Source organism: Puma concolor, chromosome D2 (genome assembly GCF_028749965.1).
Source record: "Puma concolor isolate L17-30 chromosome D2, mPumCon1.1.hap2, whole genome shotgun sequence".
Taxonomy (NCBI): Eukaryota; Metazoa; Chordata; class Mammalia; order Carnivora; family Felidae; genus Puma; species Puma concolor.
In genome coordinates this window covers 69,316,069-69,335,479 of record NC_141677.1, presented here as the reverse complement: position 1 = coordinate 69,335,479, position 19,411 = coordinate 69,316,069, and the positions used below count along the sequence as shown (strand labels likewise).

At 35.1% G+C, this 19,411-nt stretch overlaps 1 protein-coding gene across 5 annotated transcripts in view; it reads right to left on the bottom strand.

Annotated features, from left to right (window-relative positions):
- SHOC2 (SHOC2 leucine rich repeat scaffold protein) overlaps positions 1–19,411 on the bottom strand; it is a 106,775-nt gene that overhangs the window by 51,171 nt on the left and 36,193 nt on the right. For all 5 annotated transcript variants that reach the window (XM_086680851.1, XM_086680849.1, XM_086680848.1 and 2 more), the window contains one exon: positions 7,616–8,557. In XM_086680851.1, coding sequence (XP_086536977.1) covers positions 7,616–8,318 — 703 coding nt within the window. In that variant the 5' untranslated portion in view covers positions 8,319–8,557. The remainder of the gene's footprint in view (positions 1–7,615; positions 8,558–19,411) is intronic.

Sequence of the window (19,411 nt, the reverse complement as noted above, 5' to 3'; positions counted from 1 at the left end):
AGAGATATTTAAAGAATATTTAAAACTAAACAATAATGAATATACAACATATCAAAATTTGTATGCTGCTGCTAAAATAGTACTTGGGAGATTTTATAAAGAAATGTTCATATAATGAAAAAAATCAATCTAATCTGATAACTTAAAGTAGACAAACAGCATATTAAACCTAAAGAAAAAAAACTAAATAAGCAGGAAAAAAAAAGAAAAAAAATCAAAGAGAATAGAAAAAACCTGAAACAGGTTTACTTATTTATCTTTTGAAAAGACCAATAGGGGCATCTGGGTGGCTCAGTCCGTTAAGCGTCCAACTTTGGCTCAGGTCATGATCTCATGGTTCATGAGTTCGAGCCCACCGTCAGGCTCTGTGCTGACAGCTCAGAGCCTGGAGCCTGCTTCGCACTCTGTGTCTCCCTCTCTGTCTGCCCCTCCCCCACTCAAGCTCTGTGTCTCTCAAAAATAAACGTTAAAAAAAAAAAATGACCAATAGAATTGATGTATCTCTAGCCAGACTGATCAAGCAAAGAAGACCAAATTACCAATATCAGGAATGAAATAAAGACATGATTACAAATCATACTGCTGACATTAATAAAATACAGAACTATTAGAACTTCATGCCTAAAATTCAACAAATTAGGTAAATGCTTTGACAAATTCAAACTACCAAAATTCAACTAAGCAGAAAACTCAAATAATTCTGTATCTATTAACTAAAATAGATCATGAATTAAAAACCTTCCTATAAAGAAAACATCAGCTTCAGATTGCATATCTGATAAATTCTTCTAAACATTTGAGGAAATACTAATTATACACAAACTCTTCAAGAACATAAAAGAGAAATACTTTTCAACTCATTCTGTGAAATGAAGCCAGCATTACTCTGACAGCAAACCATTATTAAAGAGAGACAATTACAGATGATGCATTCTATTCTATTCTATTCTATTCTATTCTATTCTATTCTATTCTATAATGAATATAGACACAAATCCTTTACCAAAATTTAGTACAGGTAATTTAAAAAATAAATTAAATCTACCAACATAGAAAAAGGCCCTATTAAAATGTACATAGTAGGCACTCAAATACTGGTAAATAATTAGATTTCACAAGTTGTGACCTGCCCAATGAAGCCATATGACCTTCCCTTTCGAGTGACATTAAAGATGCTGATATTTTAATTTTTTTTTTCAACGTTTATTTATTTTTGGGACAGAGACAGAGCATGAACGGGGGAGGGGCAGAGAGAGAGGGAGACACAGAATCGGAAACAGGCTCCAGGCTCTGAGCCATCAGCCCAGAGCCTGACGCGGGGCTCAAACTCCCAGACCGAGAGATCGTGACCTGGCTGAAGTCAGACGCTTAACCGACTGCGCCACCCAGGCGCCCTTAGATGCTGATATTTTAAAAATAACTTATTCCTGAACTTATAGGGATATTTCCAAAATATTCAGAGATTAACTCTATGAAAAATCACATTAAATCTTACTAAAATGATTTGTAAAATCACATAATTAACAAGAGCTGGAAATATCTATCACACAAGCTTGAGCAGATTTAGAACTTACATCAGAATTTATACTACTGTATTACTTAAATTTGTATTATATGCTTAATTCTCCCTTTCATTTCAAAGACAAATTCAGAAGCTCTTCTAAGCAGGGGCATCCGCAACTAGGCAACATGGACAACAGTGACTATATTCCTTTGGATGGGTAGCATGCTGTCATTAGAATACAATGACTGCCCTCTTCCCTACACCTCAGTAGGGTGGAAAGTCAACTTTATCCTCTCTCTGATCCTATCAACCCCTTCTAAGATGGCTCAAGTGATATTCTCTCAGTTCCCTTACCACCTCCTTTAGCAGTAACAACTTGTACAGGTTTTTATTGTTCTGTGAAACATCTGACAATCTGGTAACAATAAACTAAGTTAGTTAATAGTTCATTTCCAAGTCTCTGGGTTTCTTGCTGATTCCCAGCCAAAAGGAGTTATTTATTAACAACTATGAATTCCCTTTCCTGATTTCTTTTTCCTGCCAAACTAAGTTACTAATTAGCACTTGTACAAAACACTCAAATGGGATCGATTAAATATCATTACCCACACCATGAAAGCAATTTTATCATCCCTGGCAGTCCTGGGAGAATTTCAAGAATTTTAGGGACTAAAGGTTACAATTTGAGTTAATGTTGAAAAATGGGTCACTTGAGCATGTGACTCTTGATTTCAGCTTAGGTCGTGAGATCGAGCCCCATGTTGGGCTCCCCCTGCCCCCCCCCGCCATGGCTCATGCTCCCTCTCCCTCTCTCAAATAAATAAAATGAAAAAAATATTTTTTTGTGTGAGTAATAATAGTACTGGGCTTCACTAAATTCACTTCAAGCCTCATTTACTGAAAACTTACCATTTATTACCTACAAAAAAATCACAGAAAACATAAGGAATTCAAATCTCTAATCCTTCAACTTAAAAAAAATTGATTTTATATATAAAAAATTATATATATATGTAGCTTGACTTACAGAAGATAACACAGCAGTACTTCAGTATGGTAGGAATTTTTTCAATAACTGTGACTGCATCAAATGAGTAAAAAAAATGTTGCTGATTCTGTATATCTGAATGTTGTGAGTGGTTTCTTTCAAATGAGCAAAATGATTTGAGTTCCCAAAAAGCATATACATTTTAACATATCGTTCTCATAAGCAAAACAGGTTATTTTGACAAATTCATGTGAATTGTATATTATATAGAAATGATGTAGCATTTTATTTAACATATGATGTAGGAAGAATAATTTTTTTAAAAAATATTCCTTCTAACAAGAATAAATAAGGGGGAAAATTTAAAGAAATCCTAAAACTACTAGCCCATACTTCAACAGAGGCAAACTGTAGGAATATTCATGAAAGACAAAGATGGAGTTTTTCCTGGCTTCAAAGAGCAACCGTTTCTTTCCTAGAAGAATAAAATCCTTTAAAACTTCATTTTCCAGAAATCCCTAAACTAATTATTCAAATTGACTATTTGATGGCCCTAAGTCGAAGCCATCCAGGCCAAAAAGAAAAAAAAAGAAAAATTTACAAACGCACATCTCCAGGGGAGCCTGGGTGGCTCAGTGGGTTTTAAGTGTCTGACTCTTGGTTTCAGCTCAGGTCTTGATCTCACGATTTCATGAGTTTGAGCCCCACATCAGGCTTTGCGTTGGCAGCGCGGAGCCTGCTTGGGATTCTCTCTCTCCCTCTCTGCCCCTCCCTCGCAGGTGCTGTGTCTCTCTCAAAATAAATAAATAAACTATAAAAACAAAAACATACCTCCAGAATGAAACTGAAGGGAACCAGTAGGAATTATGGGAAGAAGGAGTGATTATTTCCTGTTTTCCCTCGCAAAACAATTTAACTGTCTTGGTGTACAGTGATGAGTCTCTTTTAAGATTATAAATGGTAAAAGAAGGTATGGGCAGGAGGGATGGAACACTAAAGTAAAAAGCAATGACTTTTTAATCAGTAAAAGAACGACTAAGTGTTCCACCTATCTACTTAACACAAAAAGACATTTACTTTCTGTGTCCATCCATGCCTTATCACACAAAAAGAAAGGTAAATGAATATTACCAAATGAAGTTTTCTAGGCTACTCTGATGTATTTATCTCTGGCTCTTCACATGGTTACATTTACTGTCTGTTTGGTATCCTTTTACTGTTTTCTGCCAGTGTTCACCCGTGTGAATATATATCACTGGTATGAAATCACATGGCATTAATAAAGATGCCATTAATGCTTAAAGAATACTCTATAAAGCAGAGCAGCTTGTATCATCATGACCAAATTCCAAATATATTATTTAAACTAAACAGTAGGGTATATTTCAAAACTTCTAATTTCTCATATTTCTCAAATATATTGCTGAACACAAGCTAGATGGCAAGACTGATAGTATACTCATATAAGAAAAGAATAAGCATGTAATATGCATAATATGAACCCAGTATCTATAATAATGCAAATCTAATTCATAGAAAGAGAAATTTAATAAAACGATAATGACCATGTATTTTGAATTGTAAATTCTCGTTAGGGGTTTCAGCAGTAAGTCAAACTACATGAAAGGTATATAACACTTTAAAAAATGTCAAATTTCCATTTTACTTGTTCTTTCTGCATGGGTCTTAATTTGTAAACAATTTCAAAGGGGTTCAGGATTTTATTTTTTGTAATTAAAAAAGCAGTAAAGCAAGATCTGCATCACAAAAAATACTTCTGTCTTTTTCTTTATAATAAAAGATAGCTTTCAAAAACTAAAAACAAATTCATAGTCATCAAAACTCTGCAAATCAAAACCACAAACGTACCACTTCATACTCATGGAATGGCTATAATAAAAAGAGGATAGCAATGGTGTTGAGGATACAGAGAAACTGGAACCCTCATACACTGTGGTGGGAAAGTAAAAAGGTGCAGCCACTGAGGTAAATAGTCCAGAAGTTCCTCACAAGGTTAAACATAGAGTTACCATATGATTCAGTAATTCCACAGCCAGGTATATAACTCAAGAGAATTGAAAACAAATGTCCACACAAAAACTCGGACACAAGTGTTCACAGTAATTTTATTTGTAACAGTCAGAAAATGGAAACAACCCAAATGTTCAACTGATGAATGGGTAAATGAAATGTGGTATATTAATACAATGGAGCATTATTCAGCAATCAGAAGGAAAGAAGTACTGATACATGCTACAACCTGGATGAATTCTGAAAACATGCTAAGTAAAAGGGGTCAGTTACCAAAGACCACATACTGTATAACTCCATTTATCTGAAATAACCAGAACAGGCAAATCTATAGAAACAAAATAAATTAGTCTACCTAGGGCTAAGGGGTTTCAAGAAAACAGAAGAGGGGTAAACTGCTAAAGTGCACAGAGTTTCTTTTTAGAGTAATAAAAATGTCCTAAAACTGTGATGGTTGCACATGTCTATGAATATACTGAAACCCACTAAACTGTACACTTTAAATGTGTGAATTGTACAGTATGTGAATTGTACCTCCATTAAGCTGCTAACATCCTCCTCCCTCCAAGGGAAAAAAAAATCTAATAACTGCAGCTATACATAGAATAACCTAGCATATTCTTTGAAAGTACAGATCCCCTGAACCAGCCAGACCACTAAGTCATCAACTATGAAGTGGGACGCACTTTTCTAGACTAGAGGGGCAGTACAATAAGACCGGTTCAAATCCTGTCAACTTCCTAGCTACATGACTTTCAGTAAATTATGTAATCTCTCTACATTTTCAGGTCCTACTTCAGTACAATGCAGGAAGAAATGCCTATTTCACTGGGTTACTATAAAAACTTAATAAGATAATATATACAAAGTATACTATAGGACATATTGTGCTCAAACAATATTTTATTATGATTGTTATTTTTACCGGGCTTTTAATTTCCTGCTCTTTATAGAACTTCTCTAATATCTGCCCCAAATCCATGCATCTAAGTTAAACCTTATAAATCTTAACTCTTTTCAAGAAATAATAACTTTTTGGGGAGGCTGGGTGGCTCAGCCGGTTCATGTCAGACTCTTCATTTCAGCTCAGGTCATGATCTCAGTTTGTAATATCAGGCCTCGCATCAGGCTCTGCAATAAAACCTTGGGAGCCTGCTTGGGATTCCCTCTCTCTCTCCCTCTGCCCCTCACCCACTCGCACTTTTTCTCTAAATAAATAAATAAGAAATATTAATTTTTGGAGCACCTGGGTGGCTCAGTCAGTTAAGCAGTCAACTCTTGGTTTCAGCTCAGGTCATGGATTTAGGCCCATGTCGGGTTCTACACTGGCAGCACAGAGCCTGCTTAGGATTGTCTCTCTCCTCTCTGCCCCTCTCCCCGAAATAAACAAACATTAAAGAATTTTTTTTAATTTTTAAAAAGAAATATTAACTTTTATCTTTAAAAGCAGTTTATTGTCTATCTGATGCCCTGCCTGGAATAAAATAACATTTATAAAGTTACTATTTTTACAGAAATACAAACATTACAAGAACACAAACTTCAATAACACCACTAATGGTGGGAGGGTGCTCCTTAAACAAATTCCATGGTTATTTTTAAAATTACAAACTTAGGCCTAAAGGTCAAAAGATGAGGCAGACACAAATAACAACCAAATAAAATTTGCCAATTTTTAAAAATACATTCACTTTAGTAAAAATGCTATACCTATATGCTAAGAACTGAAGTAAATTTAAAACCCTGTAATTTCTTAAGAAATGTACATTTTTAATTCCCAGGTAAGTTGATAACATCTCTATGGGCAAAAAATCCTTAGTAAGACTCTCATGTGAATTAAAGCCAACATTTTCATATAGAGTGTAATACACACACAACACAGTAAGAAAACACAAACAAGAAATAACATTTTATATCTCTATATAAAAATTTAGCATTTCTTTTGCTAACAGTCTCTAATTCTATTTAAGAATGAAACATATATACTATGGTGAAATTGTGACTAAATCTGGTATGAAATCAAAAGTCAATCAACAACCACATTCCTATCTGAAGACATGAAAATGAATATTTCCATTCAAATTCTGGAGAATATTTTAATATCTCATAAGTGAGTCATATTTTGAAAGTACAGTTCATTGCTTGAGAAAATCTGTCATGGATTTTCTAAATGCATTTAATTAAACCAATTAAATTAAGATTTTAAGTTTCTGGTTAGAGTTAAATGTAGAAGAGCACAATACCTAAAATTTATACCTTTTTCAAAGTTAAATAAATTTTTAAACACACCCACAGAATATTATATCTCTACAAAGCTGCAGTGTCTAAAGTTTCCTTTGTTACCCACTATAAGAGCAATGCTCAAGCAACAATATATTCAATTCACCTATTTTATTCGGAATAAATGTGCCTTTCATAACAAAGAAACCTTCCCTTAAAAAGTTCCATAATCAACTTTTATGTAATTTTTTAAAATGTTATAAATCAAGCCCAGATATCTTTATCAATTTCTCAAAATTGGTAAGTCAAGGTTTACTATACTCCGTAACTTAAAAATCAAAATAACTACTTTTACTCACTTGTCTACACATACATATTTCCTATTTTTTATACTACCACTCTTTTGCTTTTTTACAAGGCTCTGATATGCCAATCTTTTGTAGCAAATTAGGTAGAAAAGTCAAGTAAAAGTAAACAAACATTTTTCAGATAAAGAAGGGCAAATGAAAGAACTGGAATATGTAACCCTTAATGAATCTACTGTACTTTTTAAATATTTTAAAAATAGATGGTAACAAGTTAAAAACTCAGGAAATATTTTTTTACTGCTACGTATTCACTTTCTCCAAATGAAAATGAGAGGATAGGTTCATATGAAAAAGGCCCAACTACATCTATACTCTATGTTTATAAAATAATCTCAAACCATATAATATTGCTAAAACTGAATAATTAAAGTAAAACATAAAGAAGACATTTAGAAATCAGCTGTTTTTAGGCAAGTATCAGATATTTTCTGATATGGAAAAGCACTTGACAAAATTATCTGGCATAACAAACACTACAAATAATAGTAACCCAAGGTCTCTTACCAATTTCAGCAGGTAGTTGTTTGATTTTGTTCTCTCGAATGCTAAGCATGCTGAGTTTTGACAGATTTTTGATGTCCTTTTCCACAGTAGTTATACGATTAAAGCGAAGGTAAAGAGTGGTGAGAGAATCTAGCCTATATACCACTGAAGGAATTTCTCTCAGTTTATTATGCCGTAAATCAAGCATCCGCAGCTTCTTCAAGTTATCAAGAGAGTCAGGCAAACTGGTAAGTGAGTTTTCATTTAGAGCCAGTGTCATGAGATTTACTAGACAGCCCACCTCTGCCGGGAGGGACTGCAATTTGTTGCTATATAAATAAAGTTCTGTTAATTGAGTCAACTCTTTGATTGATGATGGCAATATGTGTATAGACCTCTTGGATAAGTCCAAACGCATTGAATTCTCTTCCCGGCATTTGTTGAGCTCTTTAATCACCTCTGCATTGCTGGATTTTTTTCTAGTCCCAGGTGCTGGATTTGGCCGTTTGATCGTATTGTCAACTGAAAAAGCCACCCCTGGTTGGGCAGCACTGGAGTCCTTCTTTCCATCTTTGGCATCTTTCCCTTTGGTCTTAGGTTCTTTTTCTTTGCTCTCTTTCCCAAAACCTCCAGAGGCTTTTGCCTCCTTTTCTCTTTCCTTGGCTGATGGCACTTTGGGATCCTTCTCTTTAGAGTCTTTTTCTTTTCCTAAACTACTACTCATGGTGACTCAAGCTTGGGCAAAAACTACATGAACTCCTTTGTTTTATTTGCCAACAGTCATTGGAATTCAAAGATGAAGAGACAAAGATCCTACACAATCAAAAAAGGTGTTGGCTTGAAGAAGTAATCACCATGGAGTAACAGCCATCTGTTACATGTTAGATCTAAAAGCACTATGCCCATTTCTGATAACTCATTCCAACTGGTAAAATGCTGCTGGTCAACGATTCATTAGAATTCCTGAAATATAATACAGAAAGAATATTAAATTACTTTAGATTATAATTTATATTAAGTAAATGGGCTCTGAAAAACAATCTTACTGAAAATCTGGCCATTTTATGATTTGATGCAGTAGTTTTCTATTGAACATTTTGTTATGCAAAATCCACTGAAAAGCTATAAAAATTAATAAGGCAAGTTCTATCTTCAAGGACTTTATAATCTAACAGGAAGAGGTAAGATAAGCGTACAAGTTACTGTAAGTTTGTAAGAACTGAAAATTGGGGGAAATCATAATAATGTTTGAGTGCTTTCTATGTACAAGCACTACTGTTAAGAAATTTACAAATATTAATACATATAACAGCCCTATGAGATCAACTGTTGTCCCTATTTTATAAATAGGACACAAAGGCACAGAAATATGTTTAAGTAACTAGTTCTGTGATCTTGGAAAAGCAACAGAGCTGAGATTCCAACGTATGTATCTATAGCCTGTGTTCCTAATCACTATACTAAAATTGTTCTATCTGCAATTAGCTGCCAGACAGCGTTAGGTAACAGGAAGGATTTCAAAGGCCACGATGATAGAATTGGGAACAGTTTCACAAGAGAACAAAATGAGCTAAGTAAAATATGTATGGAGCACAGCGAACAGTTCAGGTAAAAGGGCATGAAGAATGTGTAGTTCAATAACCATTCCAGGTGATTCTAATGCAGGTAGATGCAGGGACCACCTTTGAGAAACAGTAAGAGAGAGCAATCTCCAATGATATCTATATACTAAAACATGTGAATAGTGACAAGGACTCTTAAGGGTTCTTAAAAATAGAAAAAGTTCACTGGTAAAATGACCAAAATGAGCTACAAAGGTTAAAAACAGGAGTAAAATCTTTGTGAAGGAGGCAGTCCTCCCTCTAAGCATTTTCAAATTTAAAATATAATTTGGGGGTGCCTGGGTGGCTCAGATGGTTAAGCATCTTGATTTTGGCTCAGGTCATGATCTCACTGTGAGACTGAGCCCCATGCTGGCTCTGCACTGACATTGTGGAGCCTGCTTGAGATTCTCTCTCCCCCTCTCTTTGCCCCTCTCTCACTCATGCTCTCTCTCTCTCCTCTCTCAAAATAAATAAATAAACATTAAAAAATAAATACAATTTGTATTTCATGGCTCTTGTTAATTTTATAAGTAACTGGATCTTTATGTGGTAGTAGGGCTTAAAGATTACAGACAAAATGACTAATATCCAATTAGCTTAAGAGGTTAAAAAAGTTAATAAAATTTTATGAAAACACCAATAGTATTTAATAGTCTATGTGCACAGGATCGTGCTAAGAATTTCTATATAAAAGATGTGAGCTCTATGCCACACAAGGTTACAGTTTAATTAGACAGCCAAAACACTCAGCAAATCAGTCCAGGTACATATAATGAAAAGGTAATTTAGGCCAAGAATACTGAATGACCTTAGTTTGCCATAGGAAAGCGAAAAGGTAGAACTTTGCTGAAGCAAAGGGTAAGAGGTGCAGTAATAACCAGAACTGGGTAGAAGACTGATGATCTGTAAATTCCCAGACTAGAGTTTGAATTTATCAGCTTGTAAGATTCTACAATTAAATAAACATGCTATTAGTTGCTAGCACACCAGAAAAGCTATTATCTCCCCCCTACTCACCATCCTTTCAAAACGAGAAAATATTTTGAGCTAAAATGGAGACTCAACTAAAAAAAACCTTAGAGGTACGGATTGAGAAACAATGCTGATGAGCCAAAATGAAAGCACATTTATTAAAATGATACAACAAAGAATAATGGAAGATATACACAGATGACGGAATACAGACACTGCTTATTGATTTGTGTATAAGAAACGTATTATGCCAAATTTCTGGAAATCAAATTTCTATTTAGCAAGATACGTATGTACTGAATTTAAAGTGAGTTGCAGATGGTATTAAAAGATGTTACATATTAAAGAACAAATCTAGCCTCTCAAAAAGTAAAGTTTCTGCTTAATAATCAGATTTAAAAGCATTTTTGTGAGAGTTAAAAATGACACTTTTTTAAACACACACTTGGCATTTTTTAAGATGGAATCCTTGTTCTTCTATTCTGATGTTTCCCAAACTTCCCTAATAACAAAAAATAAAATAAAATAAACCTGGGATATTGGTTAAAAAAAAAAAAAAAATTCCCAGGGTGCCTGGGTGGCTCAGTTGGTTGAGCATCTGATTCTTGGTTTTGGCTCAGGTCATGATCTCACAGTTCATGGGTTTGTGCCCTGCCCTGGGTTTTGCACTGTCAACACAGAGCCTGGTGAGATTCTCTCTCTCTCTCTCTCTCTCTCCCTCTCTCTCTCTCTCTCTCTCTCTGAAAATAAATAAACAAACAAACATTAAAAAAATAAAATAAAATTCCCAGGTTCTATCCTAAACCACTTAATTGGAATCTGTAAGAAGAATAATCTCGGAAACATGTTTTAAAAAGAAAGGTCTCAGCAAATGCTTATCCACTTTGGAAATACCTGATATAACCAAATCTAAACACCAAACATCAGACCACTGGTATATTAAATACTGTATTCCTTAAATATTATTTTAAAAATGAAAACTGAGGGGGTGCCTCCTGGCTCAGTCAGTAGAGCATTTGCCTCTTGATCTTGGGGTTGTGAGTTCAAGCCCCACTACAGGTGTAGAGGTTACTTTATAAAATTAAAAAAACAAACAACTACATAAATATTTGTATGGTGCATACATGATACTGCTATAAATGTTAAAAATGGTCCCATAAAAAATAAACTAAAAATTAAAATTGAGGATGGGGGGGAGGTCAGGAAAGAAAACTGTATAATGACAAAACAAGTTACTAATAATTTAAAATTTCTACTTAAGTCTGAAAAGAGACTTCCCAAAATATATAAATACCACCACTGTATTTGACATTAATAGTAGAGATACTTGAGCTGTTTAATAGTTTTCCTGCGGGGCGCCTGGGTGGCTCAGTCGGTTGAGCGTCCCGACTTCGGTTCAGGTCACGATCTCGCGGTCCGTGAGTTCGAGCCCCATGTCAGGCTATGGGCTGATGGCTCAGAGCCTGGAGCCTGCTTCCGATTCTGTGTCTCCCTCTCTCTCTGCCCCTCCCCTGTTCATGCTCTGTCTCTGTCTCAAAAATAAATAAATGTTAAAAAAAAATTAAAAAAAAAAGTTTTCCTGCAATAGTGATGGATTTGAACTGACCCACATGCTCATCCTATAATTCTTATAATGAGATTTACTGGTACATACAATAGTTACGTCACAGTTCATAAAAATATAACTAGTTACAGAGAACAGAATTTGGACTTTGACATTTCACCATACTGAAAGGAATTAACTAACCAGGCTTGACTATTAACTAAAAAATTTTCATCCAGTAAAAATATAGGTCGTCTAAGGGAACAAATGACTTGACAGCCCAAAGTTGTTATGAGTCTAATCCAGACCTCACTCAGGTGACACTGGCTAAATGTTTTTTTGACAAGCAAAAAGTATTGTGAGTACTCTTTCATGGTTCTTGGAAATTAACTATTCAATAGGTTTTTTTAAAATCACTTTATAACATAGTGGGAGACAACTACATTTGCACAGAATTTGACTCTTGCACCCACTTATGTAACAGAAAGTGACAGTACCCGTTCTAAAAATGTTTAAAATCTAGTGAAAAAAACATAAAATTGCACCAATTACTAAGCTGACGCTAGCAATGGTGTTTTTATACTGGGATCTTTACCACTCCACTCCCAAAGATGCCTTCATTCCCCATCCCATAATACCACGTACAGAGCATCTGACATGAATTTTTTATCTTACTTCAAATTCTCACAATCACATCAAAGAAGATATTTAAAGTGTCTCTACTTATAACCAAGGTAGATTCCTTGAGTCCATTTTATCATTAGTTCAAAAATGACACCAAATTAGAAACTACCAATGCCATCTGTTAGTAGAGGTCTAAGTTGATGCAATTTTTCTCTGGTATATAGCTATGTTCCAAATAATGAAAATTATTTTTTTAATGGTTAATTTTTTTAATGTTTCTTTATTTTGTAGAGAGCGAGAGAAAGAGACAGAGCATGGGTGGAGGAAGGGCAGAGACAGAGGGAGACACAGAATCCGAACCAGGCTCCAGGCTCTGAGCTGTCAGCACAGAGCCCCATGTAGGACTCGAACCCACGAACCATGAGATTATGACCCAGGCTGAAGTCGGACATTTAACCAACCGAACCACCCAGGCACCCTCAAATTATGAAAATTCTTAACTTCAAATCCCTAAGTAGAAGAGTTCCTCTATTTCCTATTTATAGACAAGAAAATTGAGGCACTGAAGTCAGATACTTGGTAAGTAAGGAAAAATTCAAAACCAGGTCTGCCTGACTCTAACTAAGCCCATGTATGTTCCTTCCACTATACCATGGTGTATTTCAAAGATAACTGTCCATATCATCATTGTAGGAGGATGCTGATTACAATGCTTTAGGCCTCCAATACCTTCTAAGTCAGGGATCAGCAAATTTTTCCTGTAATGGGCCACATATTAATTTTTTTTAGGTTTTGTGGGCCAGATGTTCTGTTACAGATACTCAATTCCATCATGAAACACCTATAGCACGAAAACACCTGTAGACAGTATGTAAATGACTAGGTATGGCTACATTTCAATAAAAGTTTACCAAAGGAGGCTTCATACTAAATTTGGCCCTCAGGCGATAGTTTTCCAAGTCATACTTTCTGATTAAAAAAAAAAAGAAAAAATTTTAACATTTATTCATTTTTGAGAGACAGAGCCTAAGTGGGGGTGGGGCAGAGGGAAAGGGAGACACAGAATCTGAAACAGCCTCCAGGCTCTGAGCTGTCAGCACAGAGCACGACACAGGGGCTCAAACTCAGGAACTGTGAGATCATGACCTGAGCAGAAGTCAGGTGCTTAACCGACTGAGCCACCCAAGTGCCCCCACACTTTCTGATTTTAAATCATTCCTTTCAGGAATGCAAACTGAATGCAAGAAGTAAAAAACAAACAAACAAAAACACTTTTCCTTGTTCTTATATTCACATTACTTTTAGCAATTTCTAAAATAGCTACAATTTCCTAAAATCTAGGGGAAGGAGGACTGGAGGGGAGACAGAAGTGAGAAAGCACCAGCCTAGTAAGATCTATTCTTGGTATAAGACTATAATGATAATCATCAAATGTAATAAATATTTTTAAAAAACACATCAATAAGGCCACATATACTAAATATATTCCTTAGTCTGTCTTACCATAAATGTGGATGTGAAAGTTTTACAATACTGCATATTGAATTACAATGAATAGGACTTCTGGTTACAAACAAGATGAAGTAAACCCCTCTGACTCCATTCCTCCCTTGAATTATAATGTAAAACTCTGGATAAAATACATAAAGCAACTAGCAGAAGATTCTGAAAGGTACAAAAATGAAGGTACAGTGGCTAGGGACCCTGGATGAAGGATAACCTGGTAATACATTCTATGTTTTTTTGTTTTTGTTTCCTACATATCCTGGCAGTAGAAAAGCCAAAATTCAAAAACACCAATAGGCACCTACAAAAAAAAAAAAAAAAAGTCTAAGAAAAGTCCTCTCTCTCTAGTCAAAGGACTATGAGGAGAATGAAAAGACAAGCTACAGTCTGGGAGAAAATATATCTGCCATACATATAGAACTCCTTTAAATAATAAAAAAGCAATCAATCCAATTAGAAAAGGGGTGAAAGACTTATAGAGACACTCCCCAAAAAAACACATGCAAAAATGTTCTACATCATTAGTCATTAGGGAAATGCAAATATAACTACATGCCTATTAGAAGAGCAAAAATAAAAAATATGAATGATACCAAGTGCTGGTGAAAATGTGGAGAAACTGGATCTATCACTTATTGCTGATGAGAATGTAAACTGACAGCCACTCTGGAAAACAATGTGGCAGTTTCTCATAAACATACATTATACAACCCAGCAACTGCACCTGTAGGTATTTACCCTAGAGAAATGAAAACTTACATTCACACAAAAACCTGTATACAAACGTTCATAGCACCTTTATTTATAAATGCTCCAAAAGTGGAAACAACCCAAATGTTTTTCATCTGGTGAAATGATAAACTGTGGTACATCCATACAATGGAACACTGTTCAACAATAAAAAGGATCAAACTATCCATGCACACAAAAACTGGGATGGATCTCAAGAGCATTATGCTGAGTGAAACAGTATCAAAAGTTAGCATGTGTGATTCTGTAGGATTCTGTTCATGGACTATTTTTAAATGGCAAAAGTGTAACGATGGAGAGCAAATCCAGTGGTTGCTATGACTTAGGGCTGGGTGAAAGTAGAACTATAAAGGGGTAGCAAGAGGGAAATTCTTTGAAGTGATGAAACAGTTGTGTACTTTGACTGTTATGGTAGCAGTTATAAGAATTTGTACAAGTTTTCAAATTTCATAGGACTATCAGAGTGCCTGGGTGGCTCAATGGATTAAGTATCTACCTCTTGTTTGATGTTGGTTCAGGTCATGATCTTAAGTACAGAGCCTGTTTGGGATTCTCTCCCCACCCCTCTCTGCCCCTTCCCTGCTTGTGCTCGCTTGCTCTCAAAATAAGTTTAAAAAAAATTTCACTGGACAATCAACGTCCACCCTCCAAAAAAAAGACTGCATGGAAAAACTGGTGAAATCTCAGACTGCAGTTTACTTAATAATATTGTACCAGTGTCAATTTACTGATTTTGATAATTGTACTACAGTTGTATGTCATTATTGGTGGAAAATAAATGCAGAGTATTTATTTCTCTTCATTTCTCAGAGAAGGGGAACTCTGTACATTTTTATAAATTCTATCAATCTAAAATTATTTCAAAAGAAAAATGTAAACAAAATACAGTGGTCAATACAACTCTACCATATATAAATTATAAAAAAGCATAGGTTTTTTTTTTTAATTGAACTTTTAAAAACCTCATTTTTGAAAAAAAGATGATGAAAATAATTTTTTTTTTCCAGGATAGAGGTGGGGGGGGTAGAGAGAATCTTAAGCAGCCTCCACACTCAGCACAGAGCCCAATGTGGGACTCAATCCCACGACCCTGGGATCATGACGTGAGCCAAAATCAAGAGACTGATGCTCAACCAACTGAGCCACCCAGGTGCCCCGAAAATTAAAAATAAATAAATAAATGAATGAATGAATGAATGAATGAATAATAATTCAAACTGGCTGGGGAAAGATTTTTCTCAATGTTGTTCAATATCAGATAAAAAAATATACCCATTTACAGATATCATTCAATTTGGGAAGGCACATATTCCATCAACATTACCAGGAAAGAAAAGATTCTTTTAAGTACAAATACATTTAAATACACTTTAGTTAATATAATTATCATTCATAAAATAATGGTGGGTAAATCAGGAACATTCTAAACATACATTTGTCTTCTAGATAAAGTTAAAAGATAACTAGAATATTACACATCAAAATACTCAGTAACTCCAGTCTTATTTTCATATCTAACAAAACTGACCTTTTAGTTAAAAAAAAAAAAAAAATTAAATGGGAATGGAATGAGGAAAAATATCTGCAGTGCTGTCGTGGATGCTACCATAAGCCTGAGGTATAGCCTGCCGATATCCAGCTAAGTAGTGTTGTGCAAATGTCACACCAGTACTCTTAGAATTTGAGGGTCAGATTAAAAGGACAGTTCCAGGGGCGCCTGGGTGGCGCAGTCGGTTAAGCGTCCGACTTCAGCCAGGTCACGATCTCGCGGTCCGTGAGTTCGAGCCCCGCGTCAGGCTCTGGGCTGTTGGCCCAGAGCCTGGAACCTGTTTCCGATTCTGTGTCTCCCTCTCTCTCTGCCCCTCCCCAGTTCATGCTCTGTCTCTCTCTGTCCCAAAAATAAATAAACGTTGAAAAAAAAAAAAAATAAAGACATATCTGTTCAGTCATTAGCTAACCACGAAGCTAAACAAGTAGAGACTTCAGTTGCCACACACAAATGATTTAGTTCAGAAAAGTCACTAAACCAACGACCACCACAACAAGCAGCAACAAAAATAGACCCTGGGGAAAAGACAAAATCTCCATAGTTGCCATGTTTTGTTATTTAAACCTCTGTATTTAAACAGTTCATATAATTTAAATGTTCATTTATTATTTAAAATGTCCAAATGTAATTTTTCAACAAAATGTCTCACGTAATACAGAATATGAATAAAAAGATGAAAATTATTTGGGGGGAAAAATCAAACATAATCTGATATTGAAAGTACAATAACCGAAATGAAAAAGTCACTATAAAGGTTCAACAACGGGTATAAGAAGGCAGAAGAAACAGTGAACGTCAAGATAGGTCAATTGAATTATCCAGCCAGAAAGAGGAAAAAAAAAAAAAAATGAATAAAAATGAACAGAGCGGGGCGCCTGGGTGGCGCAGTCGGTTAAGCGTCCGACTTCAGCCAGGTCACCATCTCGCGGTCCGTGAGTTCGAGCCCCGCGTCAGGCCCTGGGCTGATGGCTCAGAGCCTGGAGCCTGTTTCCGATTCTGTGTCTCCCTCTCTCTCTGCCCCTCCCCCGTTCATGCTCTGTCTCTCTCTGTCCCAAAAATAAATAAAAAACGTTGAAAAAAAAATTAAAAAAAAAAAAAATGAACAGAGCATCAGAAATCTGTCCAACACCATCAAGTGAGCCAACACATTTTTACTGAGAGACGGAGAAAGAGACAAGAGAAAGTCATAGAAATATTAGAAGAAATAATGGCTAAAAGTTCCTTTCCAATTTTGAGGAAACACATTAATCCATACCTCCAAGAAGCTTAAAAACTCCAAGTATGATAAATTCAAAGAAATCTACACATAGGCACCATTACCAAACTGCTAAATGACAAAATGACAAAGAAAATCTTGAAAGCAGCAAGAGAAATAACTCATTATGTGTTAACAGATAATAAGATTAACAGATTTCTCATCAAAAAATATGGAGGTCAGAAGGTAGTTCTGAAAGAAATAAAAAACAACCATCAATCAAGAGTTCTTTATCTAGCATTATTCTTTAATAAAGATGAACTTAAAACATTCCCAGATAATCAAAACTGAGAGCATTAGTTGCTGCCCTGTCCTACAAGAAATACTAAAGTAACTCCTTCAGGCTGAAATGAAAAAACACTAGACAGTAGTTCAAATACAAATGAAGAACTAAAGGTCACCAGTAAAATTAACTACAAAAATAAATATAAAGAACCACATAAATGTATTTCTTGCTTGTAGCTTTTTTCTCCTATCCAATTTAAGACAAAATTTAAGACAAGATGAATGGAAACGTTGAGTCACTACATTATATACCTGAAATGAATACTACCTTTTACATTAACTAACTGGAATTTAAATAAAAACTAAATAAACACATGTGGCTCTACTTCTGGCTCCACCAAAAAAACAAAAACAAAAACAAAACCTCATACACAATACCTGTACATCTGTGTTGATGGGCACACAATGTGTATAAAGATATAACATTTATGATACTAAACAACAAAAAGGAGGAGGGAGTGGAGGTATATAGACACAAAGTTTTCGTACACTATTGAAATTAACTTGATATTAATCAGAACTAGATTCTTATGATTTAAGGCATTAATTTTGTAGGACGACCACTAAGAATCACAAAGAAATTAAAACAGTACTCTAGAAAATATCTAGTTAACACAAAAGAAGTCAGTAATGAAGAAATAGAGAAAAAAGATGAGACACAAAAAACAAACAGTGAAGTGGCAAATGTAAATTATACCTTACCAATAATTACATTAATTGTGAATGGAATAAACTCTCAAATTAAAAGGCAGAAGTTGGTAGAATAGATGGAAAAAAAAGTGATCTAACTATATGCTGTCTATAAGACACTATAGACTAAAAAACATAAATTAACAGTAAAAGGACAATAAATGGTATACCATGACAACAGTAACCAAAATGGAGTTGAAGCAGCTACACTATTATCAGACAAAATAGACTTTAAGACAAAAATTACTACTAGAGGGATGCCTGGGTGGCTCAATTACTTGAGCATTCAACTTCAGCTCAGGTCATGATCTCATAGTTCGTGGGTTCAAGCCCCATGTCGAGCTCACTGTTGTCAGTGAGGAGACCACTTCAGGTCCCCTATATCCCTGTCTGCCCCTCACCCATGCTCACTTGCTCTCTCTCTCTCTCTCTCTCTCTCAAAAATAAACATTTTTAAAAAACTACTAAAGACAAAGAACATTTTATAACCAAAAAAAGGGTAAACCCATGAAAAAATGTAACAATTATAAACATATATGCACCTAATAGAGCACCAAAATACATTAACTGACAGAACTGAAGAAATAGATGATTTAACAATAATAATGACTTCAATACTCTTTCAATAATAGAACTAGACAGGATCTAAGCAAGAAAACAGAAGCCTTGAACACCACTGTAAGCCAACTAGTCCTAAGAGAAATTTATCAACATTCCACCCAACAACAGCAAAATATAGACTGTTCAAGTGAACATGAAATATCCTCCAGGACAAATCACATTATTAAAGTCTCAATAAATAAAAAGGAAGGTACACTGTCCAAGTACAACTGAATAAAATAAAAAATCAACAGAAACATTTGAAACATTTACATATACATAGAAATTAAAAACCACCCTCCTAAATTATCTATGGGTCAGAGCAAAAAAACACAAGGGAAATTAGAAGCCCAAGCAGATGAGAAGAGTATCACAAGAGAGGGGATCCAATTCCCTGGCAAAGGAAGTCAGAGACTGAGCAGGCAAAGGGGAATGTGTA